Below are 24,703 nucleotides of genomic sequence, written 5' to 3' on the forward strand. Positions count from 1 at the left end.
CCTTATCTGTTCTTTATGGAAAATTACTTAAGGGGGTGGAAAACTGATGGGAATGGGACCCCTGGGGGAAGTTATTTCCATAACACATGAAGTACAAAAAGGTGCTTTACCTGAGTAATGGCTGTACTTCTGAAGGACAGAAAGACTGCAAAAACTGCAAGTCACTCAATGAGATATCTGGAAGCTCACTGTCAAATCTGCGAGGTTTTCGTGTCTGTAAAGAACATATAAATTTATACATTGTTGTAAAGACAAGTATCAAGACTGCTAAAGAAGGATTAAAAAGAGCTTAATAAATAACACAAAAGTTAGTGGTAAACTGATCTCTTTCTCAAAAAATTTTTAAGAAACCCTGTCTGGTCCCATCTCCCCCCAAAAAAACCTTACATTTGTAATGACTAACTATCCGTAGTGCTTGGGCAGCAGTAGAGCATTTCAATTGGAAGGGACCTACAATGAGCATCTAGTCCAACTTCCTCCCTATTAAAAAGCTTCGTAAATGTTATGGATGTGTTTAGAAGTTAAGGGATAAGAGATGACACTGAAGCCTTATTTATTGTGCTGCTACACATACAAATATTCATTCAGTCCAGTATTTGAAACATTGAAATGAGTAGCATTCTTATTTTCCAAGTATCCTTTAAATAAAAAAAAGGTGAAAGGAGAAGCTGAAAAGGTTAAAAAGGCAAAAGAGAGTGGAAACATTAGAATCAGGGAGTTAGCTCACTTTAATTAACCACGCTGTATGAAATCAAAGCTAACAGGCAATGCTTAATTACAATGCCCTCATGTTATCAGCCAATTAAGAGACAAAAATGGTTTTCCACTCATCCAGTGATTATCAGAAAACATGGAAAACTTTTACTTGCTCTTACCATCCAATTAATTTTATTGCTCTATTATTCACAAGACAATTAGATTATCAAATTATTCCTTCTGGCTTCTTTTTTATGACCATTAAGAGCATTTTTTTTCAATACCACACACTAAAAAAGGACTGCTAAAAAAGAGAGTTCACTTTTCCTCTTCCACTGCACTGCAAGTTACAAACCAATGTTAATACAGGTCACTTGAAATGGCAAAGCACACTAGCTCCCAGCTTTTTCATTTGTGTCACAGCAAAGTGAAAGACATATAGCTTCAGTGAATTAAGCCCAGGTTTTTAATTTATGAAACTATATAGAAATTAAATAAACCCAAGGATATGAGTACATACACAAAAGGATGGAGGCCACGAGTCAAGTCCTCTAAACAAACGATTCCTTAGAAAAGACTTCCCTGAAGAAAAAACCGAAAGAAACAACTGATTTAAAGAAGAAATGCAACAATGTCTCAAGAAAAATAAATTAAAGTCACAGCAGTTTAATAGCTGAACTACATTTGAAAGCATTACTACTTATATTGTTGACTACATAAAATTGCAAATGACAACAGAACATCAGGCAAAACCCACCATTCAAGCAAAACTCCCTTCACGGAAGCCTCTTTTTGCTTAATGTTCACACAGGCAAAAGCCTCAACCTATTTTCCAAATTTTCACTATCATCTTGCTCATCTCCTTTCAAAGAAAAATTTATAAACGTTTGCTCAGTTTTCTTACTTTAGCTGTACATTCAGAACACAAGTTGCAGATTTCACAGAAAAAGTAATCAGAATTCTTTTAGCAGAATCTTTATTTTTAGTTTTGTTTTGTTTTTTTTAACTTCTGGTGAAGGTCTTTAGAAATGGGTCTTAGTTCTTGCATTTTTCTGGAGTAGTACACATGAAGTCATAGCAGTACCCAAATACTCAGTAAAGGTTTTGTAAGTGTTATTTAAAGAACAATAGAGCTCAGAAGGCATGTTTAAGCACAAACTGCATTCAAATGTGATAATGAGAAATTTTATCTTTTACAAACATTAATCGCAACTTGTACGTTATTTTGGATAATCTATATGAAATAGTTAATTTATTTGATTAATAGGAAAATATTTTGTTCATAATAGGATCAACATGCACTTCCTATTTAAGTTAAAAAAATCAGGTATTGAATTTATAATATAAAGGCAATATTTTAACTACAATGACAAGACATATACTTCAACACAATTCTTATTTCACAGAAGAGAAAATACTTACTAAATAGTTTACTAAAAGATTCCCTTTTTGCCTTTTCAGCTTCATATAGATGTTTCCCGTCTTTTATTAAAGCACCTGCCCACTGTGAAAGGGAAAAATATGTAGTTAGTTGATAATTTATACAATTAGACACATTTAGACACAAAGGTTTGGTCCCAAAGTTTTATTTACTTACCTCCCTGTAGTGTTTTATGAACATTTTTCTCCTCACAACCTCAACAACAGCTAAACAGTACATCTGAGGAACAGTGCTGAGAGCCTCCACAACTTTGACCCTTTCGAGGAGCTCTGTTACAAGACGAAGCAATGCTTGTAGTTTCTCTCCATCTTGGTCAGCATGAAGCATTACAAAACAACACCACCTACAAAAGTAGGTTACACTTTAGAAGATCACAATTTAGTATTTTTTTTTCATTTAAATTAGATTAGCAACACATTTCTGGATGAAATGAACAATGACACATTTCACATGGGACAACAACACGCTAACTGAAAGTACCAAACTATTCAGAATTCAGTAGTCACCTTGTAGTATCCTATTAATTTCTCATAACAAAATAGCCACATCAGTGCTCAAGAAATAAACATATACCACCATTTAAAACATTTTTTTGACAAGTGAAGTTCTTAGCATAAATAACCTTAGGAGTAATAATAATGCAACTTTCTCTGGCAGAATTTTAAAAAGCTGATACAACCTGAGCAAAAAAAATGCCTACTTTTTGTTTATAAATCTTATAAATACGTATCAAAAAGCACCAGCAATAGGTATTAAGGGTTGAAATGCTGTCAATGAAATAAGAACACATCACTGTTTGGGAAGTTCACACAATGTACTCATGCACTGCAAGCAACAGCCCCTGTAACACACATTCTCACATCATGTAACCACATCTACAATTCGCTTAATCATATGATCAATAGATAAATTTCAAGCATAGACACCAATATAATTAAACCACAAGAAAACTACTGAAAAGATGATCAACTGGTGTGCTTGAGGAGAAACACTACAGCAACTGTGCCACCAGAGAGGACATAAGGTAGAGATATATCCCACAAGTAATAAGAAACCATATAAAATTGCTTATATTGACAGAAGTGAAGCAAAAGTGAAACAACGAATACAAATGAGTCAACATTAAGCAACCGGGAATATGTACTAACAAAGAGAAACTGGGATTAAATACTAACAGAGATACTACAAGATATGCACTCAACTTTTCACTGTAACCATTTCCTTAAAACACACAATCCTTAAACAGCCTTGCTGCCTGCAAGTGGAGGTAATACAAAGTTGAAAAGTTTTAACTTACTTCAGTCTGACTTGCAGATTATTTGCAAGCTCCTGTTTGGCAGTGGTACATTTCTGTTTAATATCTAACAGTTTTCTGTGATTAGTTAACATAATCATCAGCTGATTTGCATGACTCAAACACAAATCAGGCAGCACAGAAGGATCTTTCAAGTTCTCAGCTCTCTTCTGATTAGCTAAAAATCCCTAGAGGAAGAAAGACATTTGTTACACAAGTTTTGTGACAATCAAAAAGTATGAAAGCAATACATATTCTCTAAGGATGCAAGAATTTTAACAAACCAACCATTGGGAAGTGTAACAGAATGATACATGGAGAAATCAAGTGTCGAAGTTGCTTTCTTCCCATTCTATAATCCAGTCCAAATCAATCTTGTTCCACATTTCACTCCCAGTTACCATCACAACCCCAAGAGAACTTTACACAACTAACACCAGTGCAAGATCACAAAACTTAACGCAACAGAAACATAGCTACTAGGATGGAGGAGATCAACCATCATTCTAGTTTCTGCTAACAACCATCTTCTTCTGGCATTTGCAAGATTTAACAACAACTTAGAGCATGTTCAGTACTACTGTGGGCTAAAGAATTTATATTTCTGGCATAAAGAAATTCACACATGAAACTAATTCTTCTGGAGAGCCAAGATCACAGCCACACATCTTATTTGCATGTAGAATGCATCCTTACATCATAAGGAATAGGCAATTTATAAAAAGAAATGGCAAGGACGAAGATTTGAAAGTTGAAGTCTCTGCCAAGTCTTGAAAAGGTACAAATTCTAAATTTACAGTAGCATTTAAACAAGGTGACAAAGTCTCTTTCCAGCTGACTGTTAGGCTTGTCACTCCAAAATAAACTTGAGGTAGGCTCTTCATCCAAGAAGAAGGAAAAAATAGCTAAAACCACCACAGGGCAACCAGGCATAAGGATGGGAAGACTAGCTTAGCCATCATAGTAAATTCACTTGGATTTAACACTGGCCTACAACATAAACACCACAAGGCTGAGATGTAACACAAACTTGCTTCTAAACTTACTCATTGAATTTATCTGGAGACAAGCTCCACTTTTAAACAATGCTGCCAGAAGTACTGGCAGCACCCACCTTTACACACCAGGTGGAAGAGGCACAGAGAGCCTGGCTGCTGCACAACTCTCAGCCCAGCACTGCCCTCCTCAAAAGGGGCCTCTAACCTGCCCTCCCACCCCCTTCCCCCAAGACAGCAAAGCAAGATTGTTTATTTATTCCTACTAATAATATATCAATGTGCAAGTAGGACTAAGAAACTCATGCCTTTCTTCACAGTCCTAGTCCCAAGGTCATGGTGAAAATCTGACCCTTACGTATTTCTAAATAGACTTTTACTTACTTTCAGTTGCAAACAAGGCATTAAAGGACAATCTTAATTATCAAGTTAACTGAAGCACTTTACAGAAATGTATTTAATAACTTTCATATGATACTGGAGTGTTTTTTGAAAATAGGAGCTACATCTTTTATATTTAAAATAGTCTTTAATCAAATTTTATATCACTTGAAATGCCACTGTCCAGTGAAGGCACACTAATCTCTCTCTTTACTACAATACTGATGATCAACCATTAACCTATTCCCTGATCTTGTATTACTGAATGATAAATTACCAAGGACCCAATACTCCCCTTTCAAATTAAAATTAATCTGCTTAACTTTTATTCCATTTCTCCAACTAAAGTTCTGATTTTCTGCAAACCATGTGAAAACATGACAACATGTAAACACTGCCAATATTTAAATGTTAAATTATTATGAAATAGCATTTTATTGACCAACCCCAGTGTGATATGTTGAAAACTATCTTGCACAAAGACATGCAATTGTTTCATTGTAACTTTAACAGCACACACACAGCAAAATTCTACCATCTTCCAATGTTGCACTCAGAATCGCGTATTACCTGAGCAAGTTCTTTTTGTTCATTCACCAGTCTGCTGCAGCTTGCTATCATCTGGTCCAACGCATAGAGTCTATCCTCAAGACCTTTAATAGCCTTCATGTTCTGATTATCTAGTTTGGCGATAGTTTGGCGACATTCTGCCAGAAAAGGTTGGATGATCCTTGGATCAAGCTAAAAAAAAAAAATGTATTAGTAGTTGACACACTGAAAGACAACTTAAGTTAGCTAAATGAGGGTTTTTAAACTCAATATTTTTCTTTTTTTTTTTTAATCTAACGTGTGACTACATCTATTATGTGTTTCAGAATTCTGAGTAAATGACTCTGCGGATTCTGTATCACAGCATGAATTTCTCTGAAGTATTCCAACCAGACCATCACAGAATTGGGATCCTTGTAAGAGAAAGGGACATTGGTTGAGGGGACAAAACAAGGTGCAGAGGGAAGAGGTACTTTACAGCTAATGGACAGTCTGCCCTGGGATAGAGTCCATACAGCTACAACCAAAACCAATGATGAATGTGACTCAGTAGAAAGTGCAAACTGGGAGGGTAGTGAGAAAAAGCTTCAAGAACCATCAATCTTTTCCCATTACATGAATGTTTTAATTGACTAGTTAGACAAGCAGATAATTTCTAAGCAACTGGAAATGACCCCATGGAAAAATGGTATGTTTATCACACTTTTAGCTACGGTTTGTTTTTTTCAAACAGAAACATATTTTAAAAGTTATTTCATAACATTCCTTCACAGATCAATACCCAGAAAGAAGGAAGTATTTGAAACATTAGAGTCTACCACTGTCCACAGATACTAAGGGTGACTCTCCAAGCTTCACTATAATGGTAGTAAATTAAAATGAGAGTTCTAGAAACAACAGCAGTAGTTGCAACATCTTATGAAGGTCAGAGTTTAGTGTAAACCTGCAATATATTAGTTAGAAACCTAGAAAAAATCATTAGGTGTTAGCAGAAGATGAACAAATTTGCCCAAATTTATCCAAAATGGTTAAAGTATGCCATCATCTTGTATGAGCATCTAGTGAAAAGGGCTCTATTTGTGAGGTCGCACTGGCTGCCACAGCACTGGCTTCCTTCGTCAACATGCAGTGTTTATGCCACTTACAGAGCACACAGATCAACCCTCAAAAAAGAAACCATTTATTTGAGTCAACAGTAATGTAGTAGAAGTATATTTTCCCCTCACTCTACTATTTCACTACACGTAAGTTTTTACACACAACACTTCTTCATTCCTGAAACAACCTTCTGGGGTATAGAAAGAGGCACCTGGAGAGGAGAAACATCACAAATTAAGGAGCAACTATAAAGAACAAGTCTTCAATTTACTTCTAACAATAAAAACCTCAACCAACCCACAAAAAGCTTCATGGGAAAGTACCAAAAACTAGTAATTAGCCCAGAACTCCTTAGAATAAACAATTAGTGCTGTTATTAATGTGACAAAATACATCCAAATTCTCTGAAAACAAAGGTTAATTTTTAGTGTGTGATGTCTTATGAATCTTGCTTTTTTCTCATGTCACTTGTCCATCTTCAAGAACCAGTAACAAAAGTATTTAATCAGATTGATTTTACAGGATCATCTCCACTGCCATCCTATTCATGATTACTCCCCATGACATCCTGAATTAGTCCACTACTGCATCCAGAGGAGTTTCTTAACAAAAAAGAACCACTAAAGAACAATATGGTGCGTTTTTTTTTTCTTTTTACCTTCTTAAACTAATGATGTTTTATCTCTTTTTACAAAGAATGGTTAGTTATTCCTCTCATTCTATTCTAACCTATTTCCTCCATCCATTCTTTTCATCCTGTCTTTAACCTAACTTCATTTGTAGAATCCAGCTCTACTTTCACTGGTAGATAATATTGCTCTCCATTAAAAGTAGCTTCATTTTCTAGCCTCTTATTTAAGTGGCTGCAAGAGCATTTAACAAAAACACGTGGTTAGCTCCTGCTTACCCACTGCTTTTACTGCAGCCTAGGTTTCTGTAATTAGAAGAGTCATTGTGTAGAAAGATCTAGAGGCTAGAACCATCAGAAACTTAGCAGCACTCTGTGCAACACACCAGTTATGTCAAGACTACCAGTACCAAATGGATAATAAGCTCTTACTCTGGTGCTTTAAGCTTCCAGGAAAATCTTACCTGAATCCAGTTTTTCAAGCAAGAACTGCAAGCAAAAACTATTTGTATGGTTCATATTTCCAAGAAAAAAGGGCATGGGGACAATGCAGGCAGAACAATTTTTTTTAAGTTACTGCCATTTTATTCTATTATTCTGATATTTGTTAAATTATAATGTCATCTCAAATTAATATTAAAAGAACAATTATGTTGCAAGATATTTATTTAAGATTTTCTTCTTCTTTTCAGCTACAGGTCACTTCTGTTTTCAAGTAATTCTAAATCAGTGCTAAGCAAAGATTCAATCCTTTGTCTATGTTGCTATCAAAACAGAGTAAATGAATGTTTTCCTAAGGAAAATCAGAAACACATTACTTCAAAGCTTTGGGGATTTTTTGTGAACCAAAATGGATCAGGACTGATCAATCACAACTGCTCCAGTGGTGGTCAGAATACTCTGACTGAAGCACTTTCCCCACCTGCCAATTTTGCTTATGCAAAGAATACAAAAATAAACTTCCTTTTTTGCAGGTTCAATCACATTTTTTCCCCACAAAAATTGACTGAAGTTACAAAACAATTACAATAGTCAAAATAAAGGACTTCTGCCTAATTTTAGATAAGGACAGAAAAGACAAAACAGCGCCTCTAAAACATATGATTTATGTCAGTAAGAATATAAGCTGATCAAAAAAGGTAGAGTATGTATTTAACCAAAGTATTCTTTGCATTTTTGTGTCTTTTGGATCACTCTAACTTATTTGGAAGATATTGTTTAATCTCTGTCCATCTCTTCAAATAAAGATTTTTAAAAGATACTAGATTTGAGCTCTCTTAACATTATGTAGAAATTGAATTTATATTCTCACAACCAAACTAGTGGGTTCTGTTACTCTTGTTTTAAAATAGAAGCAAGTACCTTATAGCATTACTGAACAAACAGAACAGAGGACTGTCTCAGACTTCAATCAGGAAGTCTTAAAAAAAAAAAACTAAAAAAAACCAATTATTGTCTTTGCTAACAAAAAAAAAATTGCCATGTCCAATCTTTTCCTTAGCCTTTTCTGCACTACTAAAATTTAGACAATTCAAAATCTTAAACAGTCCTTAATATTAAGCCAAACTCTCCAATTACTTTTAAGACAGAATTGAAAAAAATCAATGTAAAGAACCGACCACACTACTATGTTCCCTATAACAGATGGGTTTTAGAAATCACTGGCTCAGTCTTCCAGTCCTACATTACAGGGGAAATAAAGTGTCAAAGACAACAAAAATTATTTTCTTTTTCCAAGGTATGTTGTGTTGCAATAGTATATTGTATATATGCAAACAAGGCCAGACAATGCAAAAAGTACCAACTACAGTGAAAGCAAAGAGAGAAGGAAAACTATAGACAAAAGAATTTTAAAAGGTTATAATGCTTACTGATAAAAATAACAATTTGGAAAGTAAACTGAGCCCTGTTATATTCTTCCAGCAGCAGAGATATAAACTGACACTGCCCTGACCGATTCGGGCCTTCTGAGCACATCTGCATCAGCTAATAAAGAATGCAGAGATATAGTATATAAATTTCTCCCAATTAACCATGTGAATTTATTCTATACTTTAATAGAGGCTCAACTATTTTAAACTCAAAGAACATTGACTTTGGTCCAGAAAAACCTTTACTTTTATTATAAATGTAGTTTCTATGAAGAAGGCAAAGAAATAGTAGTCTCACTTTGCTTATACCCTGCAAGAAACTTTAGGCTTTCCAAAAGGAATGGCTACTTGAGAAATAAGCAAGGCAACAAGCATTCATTGTAAAATTATACATTTTCATCGAGATCAAATTCTTAACATTCAAACTCATAAAACACTTTTCCCACACTTATCCTTCCCTAGTCTCTGCTCTGGCCTTCATTCAGAAAGTTATCTGAGAAACAAGAAGTTACAACAGAGTTGAGTCACGTCAAAAGCACCTGCATCTGGAAAATAAGCAGCAGCATTCAATGCAATGCAATTGGATTTTTAAAAGAATTATTAACTTACCCTGCTCATAGAATCAAAACATTTTCTGACCAGGGATTCAACATCATTAGGTCGATCTTGAACATTTATCCAGTCTAACAAAGACACATTGAAGGAAGGCTGTTCATCATCTTTCAATTCTACTGACATTTCATTGTCCTGGACAGTAGCATTTTGACCAGATTCCTTATCATCTTTTACATTTTCAGGATCTGTGCCTTCCAAAGCTGAATGTTCGACTGACTTGCAAAATGACGCTAACATTGATTTACTGTTCACTTTAGGTATATCAGGATAAAGCACCAATTCAGCAGACTTCCCATCCTCAGTTTCTTCACTTTCTGCTCCTCCATGTTCAGCTGAAGAATCTAGTCGTCCTAAACACTCTCTGTAACTATGTCTTGTTAGGCACTCCAGCAGTGGTATCTTGGCCATGATAGAAACAGCAGAACCCAAGCTTTTTTTAAAAAGTGAAAAGAAAAAAAAAAAAAAATCAGCATCTAGAAGCAAATGCAACATGAAATCTTAGATAAAAATCACCCAAAATATAAAATACATACATGCCCCCCATCCCACTCAAAGGTATACAAATTCACTCAAAGTTTGTGTTATGACTTCGTACTTTCAACACAGATTGTAATTCTTAGTATCAGTTCAAGTTATTAAAAACCAATTAAATCAAAAGTGTAAATAGGCATTTTAAAATGTTAATGTCTAAATTTATTATCTAGCTTTCTGTAGTGGTTATTTGGAATGACTCCAGCTCTTAAGCAGCTGTTCATTAACGAGCTTATCTTCCACATAATTCAATACAGGTTTCTTTCTGCTAATAAATAGACAGGAGAATGTCAGTCAAAAAAGTACCTAGCATAGCACAAAAAAAAAGTTCTCCATGACACATAATCAAACAAATACATGCTTGATTATTCAGAGTAAGTACCAGACACAAACACTTTAAAAACTAAATTAAAATGGAGCAAATTTGAAAATTGAGAATGAATTTAATAGTAAACCTACTGTGTAAGTTTCAGCTTGATATCATCTATAGACTGCAAATAGCTTGAATACACATTTTCAAACTTGAAAAGCAGCTTTTGGTAAGAGTATGTACAATCTTCCAAGTTGGCCATTATGGCAGCCCAGCCTTGATGCTGAAGATGTTCATCATGTACAAGACCTTCACAAAAAGAGCAAAGCTTCTTGGCAACCTCATACATTTCCTGAAATAAAACAACAAAAAATACAAATCAGGTTATTGTTGTAACTTTATTGAAGATAATAACAAGAAAAGTATGACATTCACATGATAGCTAAAAAGTTGTACACCTTACATAATAAAAAATATTTTTATTTAAGAATGAAGTTAATCACATAACAAAAAACATTCTACTTACTGATTAATATCTTCAAAAGAGAGGGGTGTAGTTCCAAAAACACCTTATAAAATTAATTAAATAATGCTAATATAATAAATTCATGACACACACATTAATAATAACCCTTGTACTAATAATATGATAGAAAAAACTAGCAATCAAGGTCCAATAAGGAGAACACTTTTGATGAGCCAAGCGGAAGCTCAGAACAAGACAATGAACTGCAGGATCACTCAGCAAAAGTGCAGGTGCATCAGATGCAAGAAGAGACGCATGAGGAAACAGCAGGGCAAATAATTTATGTTTTTCATTGATTAATAAATCAGATGCAACATGATGAGCAGCAGGACAGAGTGTCCACAAAACTCTAAAATATACCCTCAAACTTGGCATCTGCAAACCAATGTGGAAGTTTTTCTGTTAAAGTACTGGATGGCACAGAGGCATTTTACTGTACACAAGAGGCTGAGAATTTACCACCCCACTTGGAAAAGTAAAATCAGAGACGTACGTATGGCAATTACCAGGTCTTACTAAAAGTGTACTAACAGCAATGCCCATTATAACCAAGTCCAAAGTTTTAACTAGTAGGAAGAGCAACTATTTTAAGTTTAGCAATTTAAGGAAAAGGCTGTCCCCCTCAAAGGGCCTACTAAAACATCAAAAAGTAACAGAAAAGTCGTACAATAAATCCTTCAGCTCAAAACTTTGTAACACACCCCTTGGAAAATATTTTCCGCACATACCTGTACTTTAGGTTTTAGTATCTACCTAACCTACAAAAAAAGGTCTTTTCACTTTCTGCAGGTTGAGCATACGGTTAAACCAGGATGGAACACAAGTTTCCTGTGCTATCACACATGTGAGAAAACCATGCATGGAAAAACAAGTCATAGAAAATACAGTGAGAAAGCAGTGTTAGAAAAACATCCATATATTTCAGAATGCATTTGCTGCTGAACATGTGGTTAGCAGCCCATATGCACACTCAAAAAAAACATAGGGATCAACAACACTTACCTTCTGAAATAAACCACAAAACTGCACAGAATTTTAAACAAATGTTTCAGAATTCATATTAACAAAACCTAAAAGTTAAGAGCATCCTCCCCGTTTCAAAGTCCAAGCCTTGTTTCAAGTAGTATGACAAAATTCTACTGTACCTCAAATCACTGCTAGCTAAACTCACAGTAGATGAACAGTGAATATACAAAGTACTTATATTGCATCTCCAACAAAACCCAAAGTTGTTATCACAAATTCTTATCACTTTGTAGTAAAGATGGTACTTGTCTTCTTGTTTTCTGAATTTCGGCAGTTTCCTGTCCATGCAAGAATGAGGATTTCCATTCTTTGAAAATAATGGCTATTTTAATTGCTGCAGGAACTCTTGCTTCCTAAGTCACAAATCAACCAATAACACAACCCAAATGGTATCCAGACACTGCTGAAATCTGCAAGTCATTTTCTCCAGACTATCCCCACTTGGGCTATATAATTTAAATGTACGTAAGCTGACTAATGCAATATTGACAACTTGAACGAATTTTTACCTTCTTAAATGAATTTTGTAAACAAGTTATTCAAAGGAAAATTGCACAGCATATAAAAAAAGCAAAATTACTGCTTCTTCAGTTACCATAGTATGAACCAAAGGCACAGGCTGTTTTAACCTAAGTATACTAAAAAATACACCAAAAATATGAAGCTGAAAATGTAAGTGAATGTCTCTGTTGCATTCTAATGTATGTCCTGGAAAGGTACACAAACATTTTACTTTCAACTCACAAAAATTCTCTTCTCAAAGTCAACCTTCCTCCAAACTATGAGCAATAATTCCAGAAGTGAGAGCATATACAAAAAACACACATCAGTTTGAAACAGTTTAAAACAACATAAGCCAGCTATAAAATCAACATTTATCATAAAGTCTTTTTGTGCAGCTCCTCCAAGTGAGTATTACAGTTTAACCAGGCAAAGTAAAGATTGGATTCATATGTTTCTTTAAAAGCCCTGAGGAGAGGCTTTTGTCAGTTCTATTTTCCTTTGCACAATCTCACTTAGCACAGCACAGCTCAAATGTTTAACATGTTAAAGTATGCATAGGCTAGGCTTCATATGACCAACCTTTCCACCCTGAAACATACTCTTAACTAGTGGCCAATGTTTGCTTTTTCAGATAGATCCATTTATTGTGTTCACAACAGAAGTCGTAAGTCACAAGTTAGAGCTGCCCTATGAAGTTTTATTATATGCCATTTTTGATACTCCTTTCAGACTCTAAGTGTTGCCAATTTAACATTTTTGTTCTAACAAGCTTGTTTCCCCAGCAAAACACTTTCAAACACAATACAGAAGTTGCAAGTAGAAAAAAAAAATCCTCACAATTCAGATTGCTTGTTACAAAACTAGTAACTGGCACTAACACTATATCTAACAGTCTAACCTGTGGCAATTTACTCAAATTTAACCAAACCAGAAGCTCATGTCCCAGCAGTCTGGCTCCTAGAAAAGCAAGAGCAAACAACCGTACTTCGCAGAGTAGCAAATTAATATTTGTTAATTTTTCAGAAACCTTGTAAGAGAAGGAAATTTTAATGAGTGTCAGAATCTCTGATATAAACAGATACATGCCCAAAGAAACTATTATACAGAAATACCCCAATACCATCTAAGTATTCAACCAGGTATTCATTGTCAGATAAGCTGCAGCTTCCTAATGTATACAGGAGATATGCACATCAAAATAAAAACCCCCTTATGAAAGCCATCAAATATTGCTCATATATAATCTCAATCAATAAGCATTGAGACATGTTATGACCCTCAGAGACAAAATGGTTTTTTCCAAGCTAACTCTGAGATCAAAATTCATTAGCTAAGTTTCTCTCAAGTAACTTGTTTTCAAAGTTACCCATATGCTAACTGACTACAAGTCACGTTGTACAAATGAACAGACACGTTTCAGGGCACATATGCAAGGTTACATTACAACAGCATCCCATATTATCATCCTCTCAAAGTTATTTTTATACGTGCCAAAGAAATTCACTCTAGGTGGTTGGAGGCAAACAGGAAAATTCTGTCTGCATGGATGAACCTGAATGCTATTAGAGTCCACAGAAACACAGTACTGCTTTTGATGCTGGTTTCTTAAGCCATATCATGAAATAAGCTCATTACATTCAAATAGTAAAGAGTATTACTCTGAATTCAGGAGGTTCCAAACAGATGGTTCTAATGAAGGTCAAACCACATGGAGTAACTATTTGTCCACATGCCAGAACTGTTTCAGTCTTAGACTACACTAAGCAGATACCAGTGCATACAATAGCACCCTGTTAAACCAGTACTTTATTTGTTTGGTTATAGTCAACCCTGCTTTCAAAATGTGAAAGCACCCAGCAAGAAAACATTGGAGAAGTTGTTTTGCTTCCTTTGGAGTATCCATGTAACTTAACTTTTAACTTTTTTTCTTTAAAGTTACAAAACTAAAGGATATACAAATGTACCTTTCTTATTTTTCCATCACTTCTGACATAAAGCTTCAGGTGATCGGGCTTGTTCTTCCTACCTCTTGTCTGTCTTCATAGATAACATTTTTGTGAGAGATCTCAAGCTACTTTAGAATGCAGTAAACCAATTTATTTTATATAAGTGTATGGCTCTATGCAGGGAAGAATTAAGCAGCTCTCTGCTAATTGTATAAAGTCTAAAAACTTAATTAAGTCAGGCATAGAAATAAAGGCCTGCAATCCAACATATGTTTTAATACTTCCCAGTAAGGCCGCCAGCTTCAGCACAGAAAATGAAGCCTGCCTGACAACAAGCTTGCTTTTGTCGTTGACTGTTCACAGACACACTCAACTCTTGTTGGCAGCCACCCAGTGGTTCACAGAGAACAAAAGTTAACTTCAGTTGCCTTGTAGGGCTGCATTCATCCTACTGGGCTACAGCAGCATACCTAGAACACCAACCGCTTCACTGCACCACGGGAATGAGGACCTCAAAAAGCACCACTACCAGAACAAGACTACCAAGACCCAGACTAATCCCCACTTCTTGTTATGCTGGATAGTAAATAAAGACATCTTCACTACTCAATTTTTCAAAAAATCCACAGAGCCACCAGAATGCATTTCTCATCTTTGGTTGGGTACAGTAACAGAATGTTTAGTTGAATTATTTCCTTTCAGAGTCACAACTTAAATTCAGGTGATTCTTCAGATTGTAATTAATTCTGTTTTCTAGGTTTCAAACACAAATCAGTAGAAGCAACAATGCTTTATCCAAAGCAGAAATTACCCGGTGAAGTGTTTAGGATCAATTTCAAGACTGTCTTTGCATCCTGCTATCACAATTCTGCTCATCTGAATGAACAAAATCTGACAAACGTCTGTTTGTCTTAACTGGTCTTTGGACTTACCTCTAAAGAACTAAAATTCTCAGAAAATGCAGGGTTCTTTCCTTTCTCTATATCCCTGTGGTAGAAGGAAATAAGTCAAAGTTCTCTACTGCCATATGTCTGAAACCCTGTAAAAGGGACTCATTACAGGTTTCAATCATCCTAAAAGTCAACCTCAGACCAATAAAAAAGATCCTTGAAAGTAAAATTCCACAAACTCATACACTGTAACAGCCAATAAATGCTTTCACAACAAGGAACATCTCCTTATTTACCAAAATTAGTAACCAAGACCATTATCTCTAATGCATACAACTCAAGCTAAAACAACAGTGAAGCTACTAGATTAACCACTTCAAGATTTCAGTTTTTAAAACCTGTTATTGGAGCAGTTAACTTCACTGTGAGGGAGACTGGTATTTCATGGAAATTTGTCTCCTTTCAGTAGACAGTTGATTATTCCATTCTCCTTTAATAATGGTCATTTTTGGTGACTGCATCATTTGGACATTTGTCCATACAGTTCATGACTTATTTCCTACTCAGAAAGTACTTACTTCACCAGCATAATACAGAAAAAGTTATTTTTTAAGTCACAGCTTAGTGACTTCATTCAGTACTGCTTTCACTAAATCTCTCTGACATTACAAGCAGGTTTGGAGAAGTCAAGTAACAGAATTTACCATCAAAAAACATACTAAGAAGTGACATAAAATACCACAGTGAGCAAACAAACCGTGATACAAGGTGTTACATTCCACTAGCTTGATTCCAAGTCACTCAACCCTTTTCCTTCTGATCAATTTTTCAAAATCTTGATCTAAAGTTTTGGTTACAAAGGTCAAACAAAAAAAATGCTAGAGTAGCATTTAGAATGATAAACCTTAGAGTAAATCTTTCATTATACCTTAGGATAAAATAGAACCTACTTCCTTTTACCCCACACTTCTCAATTACTTTAAAAGATTGAGATTGATCACAAATCTGAGGTACAGAGAAATCTGGACTTCTTTGGAGGACCCAGAAGTGTGTCTGACTATTAAATGAATAATTAACCAAAATTCATTTGGCCACACAATTCTTATAAACACTACACACCTTAACAATAGTATTTTAAAGTAATTCTTTCCATAGAGTCTCAAAGCAACTTTCTAGTAGAAGTGAAAAGAGCATTTCTCTAAATAGCAGATCCACAGCTTTCAGGAAGCATGACTATACTTCTTGGCTTATATATTTGAAGTGTTTTAAACTAAACTGAGAATGATCTATGACTATGTACTATGACCACAGCCATGGTTTAATGCAACCAAATAAAATGACCACACAGTTTCTCATCCTCATTTCCACTTCTCAAAGAAGAACTCACAGGAATTAACAATTTGATTATGACAGCAGCAGTATCCCATGAAATATGAAACATATCCACTCAGAAAAAGTCCAAGTTTTCAATATCCTTCTGGGACAAATTACATGGGAACTTCAGTTAGATCACTAAAAAGAAATAATAAATAATCCTTTCCTAAAGGCTAAACTATCAGAGCTTATTTTAAGCAGTGGTGTTAAAAGACCACAAGATTGACACAACACAGCTTATTGCACAACATACTGTGTAGAGAACAGCTTGTATTCTCTCAGCTGGTGTGTATGCAACTTTTTGCAAACACTGTGTGCACCTCACTGTCCATGTACTGCAGCTCAAGGCCAGAACTGCTGAACTGGAAGAAAGGTGGGAGACCAGGCTAGTTCTAAAAAGGCAATTCTTTAGGCAGAGACATCTCAAAGTTAAGTTTTTAACCCAAGAGAAACCAGAATGCCAAGACATAAAATGGAAACAGGCTTAGTAAATTGATTTAACTGAGCCTTTTAAAAAACATATAAACAAAGACATAATATTGCAACTGACAAAACCTGTGACAAGAATTTCAGTTTAAATGGTAAAGGAACAAGTTAAGGGAACAGATGTAGCTTCTTTAAAGCTACCTAATCTTTATACTGTGAATTCTACATAATGAGATCACGAGTAGTGCACAGGAACTTAAGCAAATCTGTAATAGATGGCAAAATCAGGAAAACAGAAAGAAATAGAAAATGGATGTATCTTGATATGACAAACACAGTGCCATGGAAAACCAAACACAAGAATGATTTTTGGTTAGGAGCTATGAAATCTAAAAAAAGGTCACATGTAAGTTACAAAAAATAGTGTTAATTGGAGGGGGGAAAAATGGCTGGTTTTACATATTTTTGACAAATGTATACACAACAGGCCATAAGAATGCTAGGACTTCCACTATGAATTAAAACACAACTTCTAGTTATATATGAGTAGTAACAACAGATTATGCAAAAAAAAAAATACAGACAGCAAAAGCATAATTTAAGTCAATAATGGTCAGTTTTAGACAGAAAAAATGATGGAGAGGCCATAATGGCATGGATTAATAAAAATACTTGTTAAAGGAGACTCTAGAACTGCTTTTATTGAGAGGAAAAAAAATTAGAAGTCATATATCACTGTATGTTTACAATTTCATATCAAGTCTGATTTTAAAGATGATAATCTACATCCTCTGGGCAGAGATAATACGAGATTTAATACAAACCAGTAGCCATCAAATATTCTCTCCTACTTTTACAGAGTTACACATCACCGCTTCATGCTGTTGACAAGAATAGGTAAGACTTTGTCATGAGCGGTAATTTAGAATGCAACCTTTACTCTCCTACTACTAAACATTAGCATCATATCAGCACCTGTATTAGTAGAAAATATTAATGTAATTTAATAAATTAAAATGCTCTAAATAATTACAACAGGCAAAAATCTCTCCATCATCAAGTACTTCCATTCTGCTTTTCTGGTAAAGCAGGTTACCATTTTGCAGGAATTAACAAAAAGACAAAGCTTGGATTTTTCATGTCTGTTTTGTAGGAAGTCTCCAATACAGTACTCTCAGTGAGGTTTTGGATGCATCAATTACACAACTACAGAGGTTCAGAGCCTTTCTAGCTCTCCCCAGATCTTAATGGATTTCGAGAAGGATTAATATCCCATGTTCCTTCTTCCTCCCAGGCAAGAGGCTTATAGTGAACCTTGGAGAAGATTAATGCTCTAACCACATTCCCAGTCCTCCCTCAGTTTCTTCTGAATTACTGCTCAATATGCTTCAAGCTGGCATCATGAAAAACTACTTCAGTACAATATTGCAATACTTCTTTATACAGTTTTCACACCTTGATACATCTAAAAATCACAGACTATTTATTAATTTTCCATCACATATGACAGAATTATCATTCCCCTGACATCCCAGAGAAGTACCCAATTCATTTTCACAGCCTAACACAGAGCCTATGGTTTTAGAACATTTAAAATCTTGGATAAAATTAACTGTGGGTGCACAGGTGAATCCGATTTAAGAATATTACTACCTATTTAATCTTTAAATAAATTTCCAAGCTTTTCACAAGAAAACAAATACCATCATTATAGCTATTTTGCTAGCAGGGAATAACTGTCAAAAGTAGGGAACAAATAATAATCTTCCTGAAAATAAATCTGCAGGCGAAAAATAAAACTTCCATTCTACTTGGATCCATGTTTAAAGACAATTCCTCCCCCCAGCTTTCCCCAATCCCTCAATAATGCTAATAGGTGATATTAAATATGGAAAGATTTATTTTCTTCTTGCAAATCAACTCAAGATCACTCTCTCTATAGAAACTTTCCCGTCTGTAGCTAAATATTAATAGTATTATAGACCTACCACTAGAATGAGCCAGTAAAGATCTAAATAAGATATTTAAAAGCATAAACACTGCAATAAACTTGCCTGCTCTGCACGTTAATACAATCTGCAGAATCAAAGGGGGAAGATTAGGCAGCACCAACAATTCTTTTCAAGTCTAAATAGGAGTATTTTTAAAATGAAACAGTGGAACAAAAAAAGCTTACCCCAGAGGGATTAAATATGTTGCATCATTGTATAGTAATTTTACCAAGCTGAAAGCCAAATTAAGAATCTAAGACCAGAAAACAGGGCACAGAATAGAGAAACCAGATAAAACAACAGTGAGAAACAGGAGACTGAGTATCATCACCTTTCACTTCCATTACCCTCAACAAAATACAAACACGAAGACTGCAGTAATTACTACAGCCCTCCCTTCATATCAAATCAATGTTAAGTACTTAGAAGCTATCATACTTACTTTTAGAACCTCCTCTAACTACTTCACAAAAAACGGTTTTAAAGCACTTTCAGCTTCAGCTGGTAAAACCAGAACTCTCACACTCTTCACAAAGCACAGTTGAAAACCTCCTACTCCTTAGCTGAATTCACATTGATATCCACTCTTCTCTACATGACAGTCATATGACTCACAGATACCTAATAACTCATGGTCCTATTTACAAAGTCAGCTGTAACTGTCAACAGGTGGGGGAGAGAGAAAGAGAATCTACTGGACTCAATCCTTGCCTTAAATCAGACAAGATGTAAAGGTCACATTATTCAGGAGAACCTTCCCCCTCCTGACAGACCAGGATGCCAAGGGGGAAAACAAAATCCCTGATCTACATCCAACACTTAACACTTTTCTCTGAATTCTGCTGCACAGTATTAAACCCCAGCCACTTCAAGTGCTAAATGTTCTGGACTGCATTGAAGTTGGCACTGAAACTAAAAAAAAAAAATATTAACAAGACAAAACATATGACTATTCATTTTGTGTTAAGTGCTCCACATAACCATTCTCCTGCTGCCAGTCACTGGAAGCTTAAATAATCTTTAGAGATATGAAAAATATTTAATCCATTTAAATGTAAAATTTGAAAAGAAAACTAGGTCAGTTCTTAACAAAGAAACACAATCAGTCCAGCTACTGAAGGCATTGCGTCAGTGTCTTGAACATGCAGCTGGTTTTTACTGCATGCACACTTGGTATCTTACTGACCATGTTGCAGGGAGTGAGTTTTCCCTATCAAAACAACACAGAAATAATCAAATTTGAATTCTGACCAGTTTGCAAGTAAATGTATTCAATGTACAAATAAGAGGCAGTACTCAATAATAAGCAACCTAAATTTTAGGAAAAAGCTTAGTTTTGTTGATTCATCACCAGTTGTTTAGACCCGTAACATTAAACAGAAGTTTGGCAAGGTGCTTTTAAAAATTACATTGTTAATTTTCTGCTTGGGTTAACAATGCTTCCGAAGGTACTTTTCTCATTTCAGGTTGAGGAACACTGATGACACTGAAAATAAGGCAGTGCATTATGGCATGGTCCAAAGCAAGCCAGATGCTTTTGTTTTGCAAATGCTGTAAAGGAACACATCCAAAAGGTGTCTTACACCACAGTTTTGAAAGAAGCTCTGAACATGCTGAAGAAGCAAGCACATTTCAATATCTACCTTGAAACTCTGAGACAAAGGCTCTGAAGAATACATCATCACTAATACACCATTCTTACTGCCTTCTGAAGAAACTTTCATATTTTCCATCAAGCTTTCCCTCTGACTTATTTTCCTTTGGTGTGCAAATACAGTAACAATCTACTTACCACAGCAAGCTGTGTTCGTGATGCTACTGTATGAAACACTGCAGGCATCATAAGAGATTCTTCTACTTTCAATTCCATCTCATTCTCTGCTGAAAACGTGGTTTTGGGGATAGCTGGTGGACGTTCACACAAGATCATTTCTTTGTTGAATAAAAAAATTGGGTTGGTGTCCTACACTCAAAAAGGAAAGAAAACCAAACGCTGAGTAAAGGCAACTTACTGTTGAATCATCAATTATTTCCTCATGTGGGTAACATGTCTTGAAAACAAGTTAAAATCTACATTTGTAAACTGACTACATAAACACCTGTTTCTCAAATCGAAGAAATCCAGCAAACAACACACTAGGGAAAAATATTTAAAAACCCCTTAGTAATAAATGTTTTTCTTCCCCTATAAATGGCAGTTTAGGCTAAGAATGCAGTATGCACTTACTGTTCCAGCACTGTAACTACACACTCTTCTGTCTGGTGCCATACACTCTCCTCCATTGACAACCAGTACTTGGTGCTGAATGGCAATCTTATACTTTGTTTGAATTGCATGTTTCAGATCAGCCACACTGAAAAAAAATGGGAAGAGAAGATGATACTATCAGATTACTTCTGTCTCTAATTTTACGTATTTCTGTAAGAGACATAGGTGACTTGTCTGTGTCAAAGCAGAACATTTTTAAAATAACCATTTTTATTCTGTACAATTATATATTTCTAAGTTTTCTATGTGCTGTAACGTGTTGCATTCTGGACATCCAGCTAATAAGCTATCAGCTAAAAGAAAACAGACTTTGCATTACTGACAAGTCATCAGCAATGTTTTTGCCAAGATCTGTTAGTATGCTGAAATTCTACATTAAGTCACACCAAGCATTTAGCATAACAACTGTAGAAGTCATATTGTGTTTGCTGAATTTATACTTTGTGACCAAACAGCTGACTTGCTAAAGTCCTAGAAAACATGACTATTAACACTTAATTATGCATAACATAACCACAATTTCACCTAATAAACTCTGACTGATTTACTGTACATGAAGTGCAGTAAAGCACTTAACAATAGAAGGAAATTTAACAATTAATATATATGCAACAAATTAATATTAACATCACAGACTTTAACACAGAAACAGTATATCAACAGACCATTCCTGGTTTAAATTCACCAGCCTTATACATTTAATTCTAGCTGATGACATCTTCACTCTGCTGCTTATTTTAGACAGTTCTAGACTTTGTCATTAAGACATATGTAAACAGCAAAGTAAACAAGAATTTACTAATCTGGTCCAGTTAGTGACCCCAGATAACACAGCACACTGTGGCAGCACCTGTGCAAAGGTATCAAAAAGCTTCAGAGTATGAAGTGAATAATATAAGCATCATTAGTTTTGATATAACTGGCAGGAAACGTAACAGTGTCACAGTTACTTGCAAAAGATCATAAAGATCTGTTATTTAAAACAACCATGATTCAGCATGACATCACAAATTCACTAAAAACCTCTCACAAGCACAAGCCTGTACTTGCTAGCTGTGTTACAGTAACTATTCACCTATCACCACCATGGTCTTTAGGAGAGAACTTGGCCTGTCCATGCACAAGGAGACAGGTGAAGAACCCAAGAAAGTTAGTCTTACTAGAAAGAGCAAATCTATACATGCAGATATACAGAATAAACAGGTAAACTGTTCACCTAAAGAGTCTTCGATTTTGTGTGGTTCAGCTGTCAGAAAGCTTCCTCAAAGAACAATCCAACTGAGCAAAAAGTGGGCTCATTATTACAGATTTATTAGGAGCTGCACCACACTCACCATGATTTAGAAATGTAATGTCTAAATGTACCAGACAGCTTACAGGGGTGTGGACACACCTGTAAATGACCCAGTAGAAACAGAATGGCTGAAACACTATTTCATGCTCAGTAATACCCAGACTGTCAGTTGGCTTTAGAGAAGAGCACACAAAAACCGTCTAGACAGTCTTTTTTGAGTCATGAAAATGACAAATAGGAATTCAGGAGAAAGGAAACAATTAATTTGGGAACAAAATCCATGGTAAAAACCTTTCTTGCCTGATTACTTGCAACACATTCATCACTGATAGAATATGAAGACAGCAGGTAAGCTCGGCTCTTGCTACCCCCATGGTGTCTTGCACATGGGAACAATGAAAAAAGATACAATACAGACTTCTCTAAAAGCATCTATACATCTACAAGATGCTTTTAATATTCAGTGAAAAAAAATACAAACATTAAATTTGTTGGGACTTAACCATGATCCTCTAACACTGATCACACCTCAGGCAGCTGCACATTCAGAAGTTCAAGTTTTACATATAAAATCATGTAAAAGAGTTTGGAGCCTTACAACATAGGACAGAACCAACTTTTACCCATCTAGAACATGAGACAAAAATCTTCATGCCAATTCTATAGCATCCAATCTAAAAACATTTCAGAGAACACATTTTCTTCAGGATGAGTGTACTGACAAAAGAACAACCTGCAGAATTTCCTCTATGATGCCAGCCAGTAAAAAATAAACCTTTTACAGAGAAATCTCAAATAAAAATACTATTCAATAAAAGGGCACAAAGGACCAGAAGTCATTCTGACAGGTTTTCAAAAAGCACCAAACACAACAAAAGACTCAGCTAGGAGCAGGTCAACCTCTGCCACTGCCCAGAAGGCAAATAATTCTCTACTCTTTCATGGAATCTCAAACACACAATCACCTAGCAAGGCACTGAAAATGCTAATCACAAAAAAAAAAAAAAAATTTAAGAAAATAACCATCAAAATTCACTCAAATACATGAAATCTTAGAAGAAAACTATAATGACATACGAAAAAACAACCTAGTATTCATCTGCCAAATATTTAGTATATAACAAGTACACACACTTTTCAATTTAAAACAAACAATAGACAATTAATTTGCTCTCTTACTTTTGTACAGCAAGTTCAGTATCAAACGTAAGGGTAGTTCCAGTGTTGACCAAAAATACATATAGCTTCATGATGATTTCTTTAGGTCTCTGAAGTTTATAACTTCCACTGCTAAAATCATTTAGAAACTGAAACAAAAATTTCAAGTGTTAATTTCACAGGAGTTATGAAAAAGAAAGGCACATGCTTTTGAAAACACACTTTCAGATATATAGTGGGTGAATACATCAGTGTTCACATTCCACAGCTCTTTACTCATTTCTAAAGACTGAGATAGATGATGTTCCTCTAGCCAGAAACATGGGCAAGGTGCACATACAGCCAGGAGAACACATGAGAATATACACTGAGAAGAATAAAAGAAACTAAATTAGAAAAAGAAAAAAAGAAAATATGACTTCAAATTGCAGAAATCATCCCAGACCATTACCTGGCTTTTCTCAATTATGAAATACCTTTTTAAAGCCCCAGGTAGTAATTTCCAGACATATTTTGTAGATTTTATGAACTGCAGCATGATCTATTAATTCCTCCTAATTACAGCTACTCAATCTATCTGCTCATTACTATCTCTATGCATACTTTTTCACTCAGAAATTGAAACATTGGCAAAAAAAAAAAAGTAAAACTCCTCTATGTATTTCTCTACAATAAGTAATAGGTTTAAAAATATTTTCTTCTGTAATTAGCATAGCTAAATCTGTAGCTACTTTCTTTGTTACCGATAGCAAATATGAAGTATTCAAGCAAGAATGAACAGGTCAACACACATTTTACATCCTGTGCCCTACAAGAACCTGGAGGAGTGACTCCATATATATGTTTTTCCAGTGTATGTGACAGATGAAAACCATTAACCTGCCTCATAA

At 35.1% G+C, this 24,703-nt stretch overlaps 1 protein-coding gene across 2 annotated transcripts in view; it reads right to left on the reverse strand.

Moving 5' to 3' along the window:
- Window positions 1-24,703, reverse strand: part of RB1CC1 (RB1 inducible coiled-coil 1) — a 65,176-nt gene that overhangs the window by 26,004 nt on the left and 14,469 nt on the right. For both annotated transcript variants that reach the window (XM_085052835.1, XM_085052834.1), the window contains exons 3-13: window positions 23,835-23,962; window positions 21,320-21,446; window positions 20,885-21,055; window positions 10,559-10,761; window positions 9,563-9,998; window positions 5,378-5,548; window positions 3,435-3,619; window positions 2,294-2,480; window positions 2,119-2,200; window positions 1,217-1,278; window positions 111-214 (exon numbers count right to left, since the gene is read on the reverse strand). In XM_085052835.1, the coding sequence (XP_084908961.1) occupies window positions 111-214; window positions 1,217-1,278; window positions 2,119-2,200; window positions 2,294-2,480; window positions 3,435-3,619; window positions 5,378-5,548; window positions 9,563-9,998; window positions 10,559-10,761; window positions 20,885-21,055; window positions 21,320-21,446; window positions 23,835-23,905 (1,799 nt within the window). In that variant the 5' untranslated portion in view covers window positions 23,906-23,962. The remainder of the gene's footprint in view (window positions 1-110; window positions 215-1,216; window positions 1,279-2,118; window positions 2,201-2,293; window positions 2,481-3,434; window positions 3,620-5,377; window positions 5,549-9,562; window positions 9,999-10,558; window positions 10,762-20,884; window positions 21,056-21,319; window positions 21,447-23,834; window positions 23,963-24,703) is intronic.

This window comes from Lichenostomus cassidix, chromosome 2 (genome assembly GCF_008360975.1).
Source record: "Lichenostomus cassidix isolate B80296 chromosome 2, HeHo_3.0, whole genome shotgun sequence".
NCBI lineage: Eukaryota > Metazoa > Chordata > Aves > Passeriformes > Meliphagidae > Lichenostomus > Lichenostomus cassidix.